General features: G+C 57.5%; 1 protein-coding gene across 3 annotated transcripts; it reads left to right on the plus strand.

The window, feature by feature from the left end:
* Window positions 1–305: 305 nt before the first annotated feature.
* On the plus strand, window positions 306–12,368 carry LOC100490565 (ankyrin repeat domain-containing protein 50-like). 3 transcript variants are annotated; one of them, XM_031897432.1, is made up of 6 exons: window positions 306–534; window positions 4,239–4,718; window positions 5,761–5,990; window positions 6,459–9,879; window positions 9,910–10,781; window positions 11,960–12,368. In XM_031897432.1, the coding sequence occupies exons 2-5, from the start codon at window positions 4,351–4,353 to the stop codon at window positions 10,778–10,780; spliced, it is 4,890 nt and encodes a 1,629-aa protein (XP_031753292.1). In that variant the 5' UTR covers window positions 306–534; window positions 4,239–4,350; the 3' UTR covers window position 10,781; window positions 11,960–12,368. The 3 variants fall into 3 exon arrangements, with proteins under 3 accessions (XP_031753292.1, XP_031753291.1, XP_031753290.1); XM_031897431.1 differs by having other exon boundaries at window positions 307–534; window positions 6,459–10,333; window positions 10,364–10,781; XM_031897430.1 differs by having other exon boundaries at window positions 307–534; window positions 6,459–10,781.
* Window positions 12,369–13,551: the final 1,183 nt, after the last annotated feature.

Raw genomic sequence — 13,551 nt, forward strand, 5'->3', positions numbered from 1 at the left:
GCCACTGACACACTCACTCTAACTCTCACACTCACTCACTTACACTCACACACACTCACTCAGTCACACACTGACACTCACACACTCACTCACACACTGACACACTCACTCACACACTCACACTCACTCACACACTGACACTCACACACTCACTCACTTACACTCACACACTGACAGACTCACACTCAGGCTGACAGGGAGAGAGCGGCAGAAGGTGCCCTGGGGCTGGGGGTGTGGGGCAGGAGGGGCAGGAGGGGCAGGAGGGGCAGGGGAGGCAGAGCCGGCTGTACAGGAATGGGGAAGAGGCCGGACCTGATCTCCCGGTCCCACCCTCCCTGCGCTCAGCCTGACCCACCGACACCCACAGCCGGGGCACCCGGGGGCAAATCCACAGGAGACTCCGGGCAAACCCCACGGACAGGGAGAGGGTCCCGCACTGAGAGTTGGGAGCGGCCGGGGGGCTCCCGGGGGAATGCGCGGCCGGAGGAGACACGGACACTTCGCCTGTCCCGTACCGAGAGCCCGTCCTGCCCGGTAAGTGCGCAACTGCCCCAGCCCGTCCCAGTACTTACCCCTGAGTCATGTATCTACCCCCCTAACTCTGCAGCTTTATACTTTCCCTTTCATATTTACCCCTCACCCTGCTGCTCATACCTACCCCTGCCCCTCACCCTGCTGCTCATACCTACCCCTGCCCCTCACCCTGCTGCTCATACCTACCCCTGCCCCTCACTCTGCTTCTCATATCTACCCCTGCCCCTCACTCTGCTTCTCATACCTACCCCTGCCCCTCACCCTGCTGCTCATACCTACCCCTGCCCCTCACTCTGCTTCTCATATCTACCCCTGCCCCTCACTCTGCTTCTCATACCTACCCCTGCCCCTCACCCTGCTGCTCATACCTACCCCTGCCCCTCACTCTGCTTCTCATACCTACCCCTGCCCCTCACTCTGCTTCTCATACCTACCCCTGCCCCTCACTCTGCTTCTCATACCTACCCCTGCCCCTCACTCTGCTTCTCATACCTACCCCTGCCCCTCACTCTGCTGCTCATACCTACCCCTGCCCCTCACTCTGCTGCTCATACCTACCCCTGCCCCTCACTCTGCTTCTCATACCTACCCCTGCCCCTCACTCTGCTTCTCATACCTACCCCTGCCCCTCACTCTGCTTCTCATACCTACCCCTGCCCCTCACTCTGCTTCTCATACCTACCCCTGCCCCTCACTCTGCTTCTCATATCTACCCCTGCCCCTCACTCTGCTTCTCATACCTACCCCTGCCCCTCACTCTGCTTCTCATATCTACCCCTGCCCCTCACTCTGCTTCTCATACCTACCCCTGCCCCTCACTCTGCTTCTCATACCTACCCCTGCCCCTCACTCTGCTTCTCATACCTACCCCTGCCCCTCACTCTGCTTCTCATACCTACCCCTGCCCCTCACTCTGCTTCTCATACCTACCCCTGCCCCTCACTCTGCTTCTCATATCTACCCCTGCCCCTCACTCTGCTTCTCATACCTACCCCTGCCCCTCACTCTGCTTCTCATACCTACCCCTGCCCCTCACTCTGCTTCTCATACCTACCCCTGCCCCTCACTCTGCTTCTCATACCTACCCCTGCCCCTCACTCTGCTTCTCATATCTACCCCTGCCCCTCACCCTGCTTCTCATACCTACCCCTTCACTCTTTGTACATAACTTGCCCCTCTCTGTGCCCATGCTTTTCATTCATATATTCATAAAAGGGCCACACAGTATTCCTGCCTGGGGCAATTCTGGCCTTGGGGGCCCTGGTGAGTGGTGATTGAACAACCCAGTGCCCCCCTGCTATGTAGTGTGGGGTCTCATGAATTCAGATGGAAATCCTACAGTCTCTCCTACCCCCAGCTCCCCCTCTGCCCCTCTCCTACCCCCAGCTCCCCCTCTGCCCCTCTCCTACCCCCAGCTCCCACTCTGCCCCCTCTCCTACCCCCAGCTCCCCCTCTGCCCCTCTCCTACCCCCAGCTCCCACTCTGCCCCTCTCCTACCCCCAGCTCCCCCTCTGCCCCTCTCCTACCCCCAGCTCCCCCTCTGCCCCTCTCCTACCCCCAGCTCCCCCTCTGCCCCTCTCTGCCCCTCTCCTACCCCCAGCTCCCCCTCTGCCCCTCTCCTACCCCCAGCTCCCACTCTGCCCCTCTCCTACCCCCAGCTCCCCCTCTGCCCCTCTCCTACCCCCAGCTCCCCCTCTGCCCCTCTCCTACCCCCAGCTCCCCCTCTGCCCCTCTCTGCCCCTCTCCTACCCCCAGCTCCCCCTCTGCCCCTCTCCTACCCCCAGCTCCCTCTCTGCCCCTCTCCTACCCCCAGCTCCCCCTCTGCCCCTCTCCTACCCCCAGCTCCCCCTCTGCCCCTCTCCTACCCCCAGCTCCCCCTCTGCCCCTCTCTGCCCCTCTCCTACCCCCAGCTCCCCCTCTGCCCCTCTCCTACCCCCAGCTCCCACTCTGCCCCTCTCCTACCCCCAGCTCCCCCTCTGCCCCTCTCCTACCCCCAGCTCCCCCTCTGCCCCTCTCCTACCCCCAGCTCCCCTCTGCCCCTCTCTGCCCCTCTCCTACCCCCAGCTCCCCCTCTGCCCCTCTCCTACCCCAGCTCCCCCTCTGCCCCTCTCCTACCCCCAGCTCCCCCTCTGCCCCTCTCCTACCCCCAGCTCCCACTCTGCCCCTCTCCTACCCCCAGCTCCCCCTCTGCCCCTCTCCTACCCCCAGCTCCCACTCTGCCCCCTCTCCTATCCCCAGCTCCCACTCTGCCCCCTCTCCTACCCCCAGCTCCCACTCTGCCCCCTCTCCTATCCCCAGCTCCCACTCTGCCCCCTCTCCTACCCCCAGCTCCCACTCTGCCCCTCTCCTACCCCCAGCTCCCACTCTGCCCCCTCTCCTATCCCCAGCTCCCACTCTGCCCCCTCTCCTACCCCCAGCTCCCACTCTGCCCCTCTCCTACCCCCAGCTCCCACTCTGCCCCCTCTCCTACCCCCAGCTCCCACTCTGCCCCCTCTCCTATCCCCAGCTCCCACTCTGCCCCTCTCCTACCCCCAGCTCCCACTCTGCCCCTCTCCTACCCCCAGCTCCCACTCTGCCCCCTCTCCTACCCCCAGCTCCCACTCTGCCCCCTCTCCTACCCCCAGCTCCCACTCTGCCCCCTCTCCTACCCCCAGCTCCCACTCAGCTCACATGTATAACCCTCCCCTGTAGAACACCCTGTGCCTCCCCCCCCAGCCCAGCCCTCCTTGCCCCGGGGCAGTGTGTATCCTGTGGGATAGGCCTGGGCTTGTCTGCCCCATCCCTCCTGCCTCTCCCACCGGCCGCGAATGGGACTCTGAGCAGCTCTGCCCCCGGGGCCCTTACGTGTCCTATTAACTGATTCTAGGGGCCAACTCTGTCCTCCTCCTGCCTTATTCTGGGGTCCCCCTTATCCCTCCCTCTGGGGCCCCTCCAATAGTATCCTACCCCTCCCTCTGGGGTCCCCCTTATCTCTCCCTCTGGGGCCCTCCAATAGTATCCTACCCCTCCCTCTGGGGTCCCCCTTATCTCTCCCTCTGGGGCCCTCCAATAGTATCCTACCCCTCCCTCTGGGGTCCCCCTTATCTCTCCCTCTGGGGCCCTCCAATAGTATCCTACCCCTCCCTCTGGGCCCCTCCAATAGTATCCTACCCCTCCCTCTGGGGTCCCCCTTATCTCTCCCTCTGGGGCCCTCCAATAGTATCCTACCCCTCCCTCTGGGGCCCTCCAATAGTATCCTACCCCTCCCTCTGGGGCCCCTCCAATAGTATCCTACCCCTCCCTCTGGGGCCCTCCAATAGTATCCTACCCCTCCCTCTGGGGCCCTCCAATAGTATCCTACCCCTCCCTCTGGGGCCCCTTCTTATCCCTCCCTCTGGGGCCCCTCCAATAGTATCCTACCCCTCCCTCTGGGGCCCTCCAATAGTATCCTACCCCTCCCTCTGGGGCCCTCCAATAGTATCCTACTCCTCCCTCTGGGGCCCTCCAATAGTATCCTACCCCTCCCTCTGGGGCCCTCCAATAGTATCCTACCCCTCCCTCTGGGGCCTTTATGCTACGTGGGGCAGCCCAGCATTAGGGATTTTTGGCCCTTTGACAGACTGGGTGGGGGCAGTAGGGGGTCCATGTATAAATATTAAATAGGAATCATTATTAAAAGGAAATAATAAGAGTGATGTATGATTGTGTGCTCTCTCCCCACACAGGTCCCGGCCCATCGCCCCCTACTGGTTGGGTATAAGCAGTTCTACTGCCCCATAAATCTGATATCGTGATGCCACCCTGGCGAGTGGCGCAGTATTTACCCCCCTGCCTGCGATGACCCCCAGCAAACTACGAGGCCGACCCTTCTACTGTAGGGAATGGGCGTTACAGAGACTGCAGCACTGCCTGGAAGGGCTCGGGGGGACCAGGACCCCCGGCATTCTCATCACCGGGGCCCCCGGGGCAGGAAAGACAGCGCTGTGTGCAGAGATCTTATGGCCCAGCTCAGAGGCCGGATGTTGCTCCCGGCTCAGTTCCAGGGTCCTGGCATATCACTTCTGCCAAGCTCACACCCACGCCAGCCTGTGCCCTCACCAATTCATCCAGAGCCTGGCACAGCAACTGCGAGAGAGCCCCCTCATCAGCGGGTACAATGCAGATACAGAGGCCTGTCAGGGGGATCTCGACGAGGCCTTCAAACGGTGAGCGGTTTGTTCTGGGTATGATCTGCACCCCAAATCCCCCCTCTTATAGTTCCAGGGGTACCCAGGGCACAAATAAGCACTCACCCCAAATCCCCCCCTAACTGGCCTTCAGGCTGGGCCCCCTTAGCCCATAACAAGGTTACAGATATATAGAAACATTGGGGTAACAGTCACCCCGCTATAGTTCCAGGGGTACCCAGGGCACAAATAAGCACTCACCCCAAATCCCCCCCTAACTGGCCTTCAGGCTGGGCCCCCTTAGCCCATAACAAGGTTACAGATATATAGAAACATTGGGGTAACAGTCACCCTGCTATAGTTCCAGGGGTACCCAGGGCACAAATAAGCACCCCAAATCCCCCCCTAACTGGCCTTCAGGCTGGGCCCCCTTAGCCCATAACAAGGTTACAGATATATAGAAACATTGGGGTAACAGTCACCCCGCTATAGTTCCAGGGGTACCCAGGGCACAAATAAGCACTCACCCCAAATCCCCCCTAACTGGCCTTCAGGCTGGGCCCCCTAGCCCATAACAAGGTTACAGATATATAGAAACATTGGGGTAACAGTCACCCCGCTATAGTTCCAGGGGTACCCAGGGCACAAATAAGCACTCACCCCAAATCCCCCCCTAACTGGCCTTCAGGCTGGGCCCCCTTAGCCCATAACAAGGTTACAGATATATAGAAACATTGGGGTAACAGTCACCCCGCTATAGTTCCAGGGGTACCCAGGGCACAAATAAGCACTCACCCCAAATCCCCCCCTAACTGGCCTTCAGGCTGGGCCCCCTTAGCCCATAACAAGGTTACAGATATATAGAAACATTGGGGTAACAGTCACCCCGCTATAGTTCCAGGGGTACCCAGGGCACAAATAAGCACTCACCCCAAATCCCCCCCTAACTGGCCTTCAGGCTGGGCCCCCTTAGCCCATAACAAGGTTACAGATATATAGAAACATTGGGGTAACAGTCACCCCGCTATAGTTCTGGGGTACCCAGGGCACAGGAATGTACTAAGTGGCTCCTCCCTTCCAGGTTGTTGCTCCTCCCCCTGCTGGCACTGCCCGCCCCCACACAAAACCTTTTCCTCCTTGTGGACTCTCTGGACGAGACCTGCAGTTGCTGCCAATCCGAGGGGTTCCCGTCAGAGACCAATTGCAGCATCGCTGAGCTGCTGGCCAATCACCATGAGCTCCTGCCCCCCTGGTTGCTGTTGGTTTGCTCCGCTCGGAGGCAGAATAAAGCTGTGAGCCGGATGTTTACAGGTGAGGGGCCCGGCGGGGGGGGGGGGGCAGTGAGGGTAACATTGCATTGTGGGTAGATAATGATGCGCCCCAGCTAGACACCCTGGGGGGAGGTTCCCATGGGGCAGATAGGGTAGTTGTAAACCTATAATATGCCCTCTTGCTGGTGGGCAATCCTTAGCCCGGCCTTGTGTAGCCTGGGCGTCTCCTAATCCCCTGACAGGGGTGCAGCGCCACCTGGTGTCCGTATTGGGTGCTCACAGGCCGGGCAATAAGGGCTGTACTAATGGTGCCAATGGGATCCCAAGAGGGGGAAGATGGTGCTGAAAGTTCTTGGGCCTGGTTCTGGGCTAAATCTAAACCCACCCATTGGCAGAATATTTTGGGCCCCCCGGTTGTTTAACTTGATGGGCCCCAGAGTAAAGGCCCAAATATAAGGGTACATGTTTACTGCCTGTGTATTTATGAACCCCCTGTTCTCGCGTGCAGGATTCCGCCGGCTGTGCCTGGACGACCTGCGTAAGGCTCACATTGTGCGGGACGTTCAGCAGTACATCCTGTGCCGATTGGACCGCGAGGAGGCTCTGCGCCAACACCTGACCCTGGACACGGCCGAGATGCTCAACCAGCTGCACATCAAGAGCAACGGCTGCTTCCTGTACCTGGAGAGGGTGTTGGACGGCGTGGCCGAGGGCTCCATTCTGCTCCGAGAGATCCGCCATATTCCCGGCACCCTGAACGGCCTCTACCTGTGGCTCTGCCAGCGGCTCTTCTCCGGCAAGCAGTTCTACCAGGCCCAGGCGCTCCTCAACGTCCTCCTGGCATCTCCTCGGCCCCTTTCCGCGTCCGAACTGCGCGGCGCCGCTTGGACCAAGCAGATGCAGAACTGGAGCGAAAGAGACTTCGAGAAGAGCTTGGAGTCCATCTCTGGGCTGCTGAGATCGGTGGACGAGCCGCAAGGTTCCCAGGTTCTGTTCCACCACAGCTTCTCCGAGTGGCTCCTGGATGTGAAGTACTGTACCCAGAAGTACCTGTGCAACGTGTCCGAGGGCCACAGCATGTTGGCCATGACCCTTTCTACCCGGGCCCAATACCTGCAGCCCAACGAGGTTCACCAACTGGCCAGACATCTTCTCCTGTGTGATCTACGAGGGCTGGAACCCTCACACCTGGCACTGTGGCTCCTATGGACCGGGGTCCCCGTCTCAGACTGTTTGGTCTCCGACATCCCGTTGGAGCTTGATGTCCTGCAGCTGCTACTATTGGCCGGGGCCCATCTGGATGGCTCTTGCGACCTGCTGGACTCTGATGTTCTAAGGAAGACTCTGGAAAAGGGGGCGTCAGTGGAACTGTTGTTGGAGAATGGGGCCGGGCTGCACCAGCGAGACAGGAACGGGCGCACTCTCCTGGCAGCGGCTGCCCATGCCGGGAACCTGGAGGCGGTAAAGCTGATGCTCTCCATGGGGGCAGACCTGGAGACCACTGATGAAGACGGGCAGACGCCCTTAGGTCTGGCTGCTCACCAAGGCCATCTCGCTATAGTCCAACTGCTCCTCAGTCATGGCGCCCAACCTGACCATCCAGACAACCGAGGATGGACCCCTTTGCGGTCGGCTGCATGGGGGGGCCACACAGAAATAGTGGAAGCACTTCTGTCCGCTGGAGCCCAACCCGATGTGTGTGGGTCGGACGGACGAACGGCTCTCAGAGCAGCTGCTTGGGGGGGACATGAAGGGGCAGTTAAAGCCCTATTAAAGGCTGGGGCCCAAGCAGATCATGCAGATCCCGAGGGCCGAACGCCTCTCATGGCCGCCTCCTACATGGGCCATAGACCCGTGGCCAAGTTGTTCCTGGACGCTGGGGTTGATGTCAATAGATCCGACTCCGAAGGCCGCACCGCATTGGCCGTCGCCTGCCTGTGTATTCCCGCTGGGCGGGGCTACCCCGAGTTGATCTCCCTCTTGCTGGAGCACAGAGCTGACACGGAGCTGCCGGACGGGGACGGGATGACCCCTTTACTGGTCGCTGCCTACGAGGGGCAGGCTGAGGTGGCAGAGCTGTTACTGGAGGCCGGAGCCGACCCCGACAGAGCGGGCAGAGGAAGGATGACACCACTGCTTGCCGCTGCCCTGGGGGGCCACGCCGAAACGGTGAGAGTCCTGCTGCTGTGGGGGGCAGCAACCGATGCCACGGACACAGAGGGCAGGTCTGCCCTGGGCATGGCGGCTTCCGCAGCCAGAGGGGAGGAGGCAGTGCGGGTTCTGTTGGAGAGGGGCCTAGACGAGAACCACCGTGACCAACTGGGCTGGGCACCCCTTCACTGGGCCGCTTGTGAGGGCAGGAGAAACTCGTGCCGGGCTTTGGTGGATGGAGGAGCCAAAGTGTCAGCGAGAGACAGAGAGGGGTGCACCCCGCTACACCTGGCGGCTCAGGAGGGTCACACCAGCTCCGCTGAACTTCTCATAAACCGGGGGGCCCCCATAGATCAGCGGGACGCGGATGGGAGGACTGCTTTGTGCCTGGCAGCTCTTGGGGATCACCGGGGGCCGGTGGAACTGCTGCTGAGGAAAGGGGCAGACCCCAATGTAAAGGACAGTAAGGGGGTACCCCTCCTGCAGCTGCTGGTGTTACAGGGGCAGATGGCGATGGTAGAATTGCTAGTGGAACAGGGGGCAGATATTGAAGGGCAGGACCCCGAGCAACGCACAGCTTTACATGCTGCCTGCTGGCAGGGCAACTGGGAAATGGCTCAGCTGCTTCTAGTGAAGGGCAAAGCCCAGCCTAATGCCCCTGACAAGGACAGGAGGACCCCTCTACACTGTGCCACCTGGCGAGGGCACCCCAGCATCGCCCGCCTCCTTCTGCAGCACAAGGCCTTCCCCGATGCACAGTGCTCTCAGGGCGCCACTCCCCTATGCATCGCTGCCCAAGAAGGCCATGAGGATTTGGCCAGGGTTCTCCTAGAGGAGGGTAAGGCCTATGCGCAACATGCCGATAACTACGGGCGTACTCCTGTAAGGGTGGCAGCTAAAGGCGGGCATCTAGCCATAGTCCATCTGTTGGTGAGCCATGGGGCACCGCCATATCAGGGTCCAATGGGGCAAGCTCCGGAGAAGAGAACCCCAGAGAAGAAGCCAATGTGCCGACAGGAGGACAGTTGGTCTACATTATCCCCAGTGTCCACAGGCAGCTGCTCCATGGAAAACTCCCTGAAAAGTTCCCAAGGGTCCATCCTGACCTCTTCCACTTACCACTCTCAGGCCACTGTCCCAATGGACAGCTTGACCTTTACTCAGCAGGTTCAGCAACACTCCTTACCTCGCAGCCGCTCCCGGCAAGCCATTGCCCTCACCGGCATGATTAATTACCCAGTTCCTCAGGGTGCCTCAGGGTCTCACCTGGCGAGGCCGTCGGCCATGTTGCACCAAACCTCCAGCTCCTTTCAGGACTTGGGGGCGTGGGAAGGTGTCGGGGGCCACAATCAGTTCTCCTGCCCTTCTGAGTATGAGCTCAAGCGGAACTGCATCCTCACCAACCCAAAGTACGGAAGCCCCAAGTACCCCCACGCTAAGACCGGGGACAGCGGCTTTAGCCTAGAAAGGAATGGTCACAATGTGTCCTCTCCTGGTGGGACAAGGGTCCATATGTTCAGCCAACACCAAACGGGCAGCTCAGGATATTCCTCCCGAGGTACTGTGAGCCCGGGGGAGGTCAGGGAGGCTGGGGACCCCCTGCGCTCAGCACTGAAATGTGGGGTCCCTGTGTATCCCCCGAGGGATGAGGTCTCTCTGTACCCGACCAAGAAAGCCGCCAACCCTGTGTCCTCTCCCAAGAAAATGGGGAACCCAAGGAAAGGTGGGGAAGCTGTACTTTCTCACAAAATAATTCCAGAACCCACACACTCTCCTAGGAAAGTCACGGAACCCACACACTCTCCTAGGAAAGTCACGGAACCCACACACTCTCCTAGGAAAGTCACGGAACCCACACACTCTCCTAGGAAAGTCACGGAACCCACACACTCTCCTAGGAAAGTCACAGAACCCACACACTCTCCTTGGAAGGTTACAGAACCCTCACACTCTCCTAGGAAAGTCACGGAACCCACACACTCTCCTTGGAAGGTCACAGAACCCCCACATTCTCCTAGGAAAGTCACAGAACCCACACACTCTCCTTGGAAGGTCACAGAACCCCCACATTCTCCTTGGAAGGTCACAGAACCCCCACATTCTCCTAGGAAAGTCACAGAACCCTCACATTCTCCTAGGAAAGTCACAGAACCCTCACATTCTCCTTGGAAGGTTACAGAACCCCCTTACTCTCCTTGGAAGGTTACAGAACCCCCTTACTCTCCTTGGAAGGTTACAGAACCCCCTTACTCTCCTTGGAAGGTTACAGAACCCAAGCACTCTACCCCCAATGTTCCACAGCCCAAGAGAATGTTGGAACCTGATCATTATTCCAAGAAAATTCCAGAATCCATTAACTCTTTCCAAACAGTGGGTGAACCTATGGATTCCCCTAGGAAATCTGGGGAACCCCATTACTCTCCCAGGAAGATGACTGAGCCCATACATTCCCCAAGGAGAACTGGGCACGTTGTATATTCACCAAGAGACCCCTCCTGCTCTCCTACAAAAACCACTGATACCAGGATGTCCCCACTCAGCCCCCCCACTGATACCCCGGGGTCGCCTGTTATATCCATCACCACTATGGACCCTCAGCTCCACCTGAAACAAGCAATTAAACTGCAGTTTGAGGGGCGCACCTGCGGGTTCAACTACAGGAAGGAAACTCCCCTCTGAGGTTGGTATTGTGACTGGGCATGGATTTGTGTTCTGCGGTCTGAATACTGGGGTGTGAGATGTGTGTGTGGTGCCATCTTACCCTACTGTCCCCATCTTGCCCTACTGTCTCCATCTTACCCTACTGTCCCCATCTTGCCCTACTGTCTCCATCTTGCCCTACTGTCTCCATCTTGCCCTACTGTCTCCATCTTGCCCTACTGTCCCCATCTTGCCCTACTGTCTCCATCTTACCCTACTGTCCCCATCTTGCCCTACTGTCTCCATCTTGCCCTACTGTCTCCATCTTGTTCCTCTGTCTCCATCTTGCCCTACTGTCTCCATCTTGCCCTACTGTCTCCATCTTGCCCTACTGTCTCCATCTTGTTCCTCTGTCTCCATCTTGCCCTACTGTCTCCATCTTGCCCTACTGTCTCCATCTTGCCCTACTGTCTCCATCTTGTTCCTCTGTCTCCATCTTGCCCTACTGTCTCCATCTTGCCCTACTGTCTCCATCTTGCCCTACTGTCTCCATCTTGCCCTACTGTCTCCATCTTGCCCTACTGTCTCCATCTTGTTCCTCTGTCTCCATCTTGCCCTACTGTCTCCATCTTGCCCTACTGTCTCCATCTTGCCCTACTGTCTCCATCTTGTTCCTCTGTCTCCATCTTGCCCTACTGTCTCCATCTTGCCCTACTGTCTCCATCTTGCCCTACTGTCTCCATCTTGTTCCTCTGTCTCCATCTTGTCCTACTGTCTCCATCTTGCCCTACTGTCTCCATCTTGTCCTACTGTCTCCATCTTGTCCTACTGTCTCCATCTTGCCCTACTGTCTCCATCTTGTTCCTCTGTCTCCATCTTGTCCTACTGTCTCCATATTGCCCTACTGTCCCCATCTTGCCCTACTGTCCCCATCTTGCCCTACTGTCCCCATCTTACCCTACTGTCTCCATCTTGCCCTACTGTCTCCATCTTGCCCTACTGTCTCCATCTTGCCCTACTGTCTCCATCTTGCCCTACTGTCTCCATCTTGTCCTACTGTCTCCATCTTGCCCTACTGTCTCCATCTTGCCCTACTGTCTCCATCTTGCCCTACTGTCTCCATCTTGCCCTACTGTCTCCATCTTGCCCTACTGTCTCCATCTTGTCCTACTGTCTCCATCTTGCCAATCTATAAATCTCTCCCTGTTCCCCTGACAGACGCGGGTGCTACTAAGTGGGACCCAGATGGTGGCTGTGGGAGAGGCCCCTACACGGTGCAAACGTGGCCAGAGGAACCGTATGAGGAGCCACAATCGGGGGGGCGGGGGGGGTATCTCCGTCAGTTGGATTCATCTCCTGCCCCCACTCACACTCAGGGGGAAGATGCCTCATCCCACCAACTGGACACTAAAGTTTCCTTCTCCACCAGAGGAGGCGCCAGATCTCTGCTTCAGAGTTGGGACCATCGCAAGGGACCTGCTCACTGGGTACCGGGTGGCACATCTGTTGGTCCCAGTAAAGCTCCTACTGATACTGACGTGTGGGAAGGTGTTTACTCCTCTATCGCTTGTGCCTCTATTGTGTCTGTACTGTCATTTGTAAATAAATAGGAACAACTGTGTCCTGATTCATTGCTCTCCTATAATTACTATGAGCAAACTTAGGGGGCTGTTCCTGCTGAATTGTGCTTAGTACAGGGGAATCCCTATGTGCCATAGTTTTATGGTATCTCTCTGTACAGGCTATGAGCAAACTTAGGGGGCTGTTCCTGCTGAATTGTGCTTAGTACAGGGGAATCCCTATGTGCCATAGTTTTATGGTATCTCTCTGTACAGGCTATGGGCAAACTTAGGGGGCTGTTCCTGCTGAATTGTGCTTAGTACAGGGGAATCCCTATGTGCCATAGCTTTATGGGATCTCTCTGTACAGGCTATGAGCAAACTTAGGGGGCTGTTCCTGCTGAATTGTGCTTAGTACAGGGGAATCCCTATGTGCCATAGTTTTATGGTATCTCTCTGTACAGGCTATGGGCAAACTTAGGGGGCTGTTCCTGCTGAATTGTGCTTAGTACAGGGGAATCCCCATGTGCCATAGTTTTATGGTATCTCTCTGTACAGGCTATGAGCAAACTTAGGGGGCTGTTCCTGCTGAATTGTGCTTAGTACAGGGGAATCCCTATGTGCCATAGTTTTATGGTATCTCTCTGTACAGGCTATGAGCAAACTTAGGGGGCTGTTCCTGCTGAATTGTGCTTAGTACAGGGGAATCCCTATGTGCCATAGTTTTATGGTATCTCTCTGTACAGGCTATGGGCAAACTTAGGGGGCTGTTCCTGCTGAATTGTGCTTAGTACAGGGGAATCCCTATGTGCCATAGTTTTATGGTATCTCTCTGTACAGGCTATGAGCAAACTTAGGGGGCTGTTCCTGCTGAATTGTGCTTAGTACAGGGGAATCCCTATGTGCCATAGTTTTATGGTATCTCTCTGTACAGGCTATGGGCAAACTTAGGGGGCTGTTCCTGCTGAATTGTGCTTAGTACAGGGGAATCCCTATGTGCCATAGTTTTATGGTATCTCTCTGTACAGGCTATGGGCAAACTTAGGGGGCTGTTCCTGCTGAATTGTGCTTAGTACGGGGAATCCCTATGTGCCATAGTTTTATGGTATCTCTCTGTACAGGCTATGAGCAAACTTAGGGGGCTGTTCCTGCTGAATTGTGCTTAGTACAGGGGAATCCCTATGTGCCATAGTTTTATGGTATCTCTTTGTACAGGCTATGAGCAAACTTAGGGGGCTGTTCCTGCTGAAT

The sequence above is a fragment of the Xenopus tropicalis genome, chromosome 2 (genome assembly GCF_000004195.4).
Source record: "Xenopus tropicalis strain Nigerian chromosome 2, UCB_Xtro_10.0, whole genome shotgun sequence".
Taxonomy (NCBI): Eukaryota; Metazoa; Chordata; class Amphibia; order Anura; family Pipidae; genus Xenopus; species Xenopus tropicalis.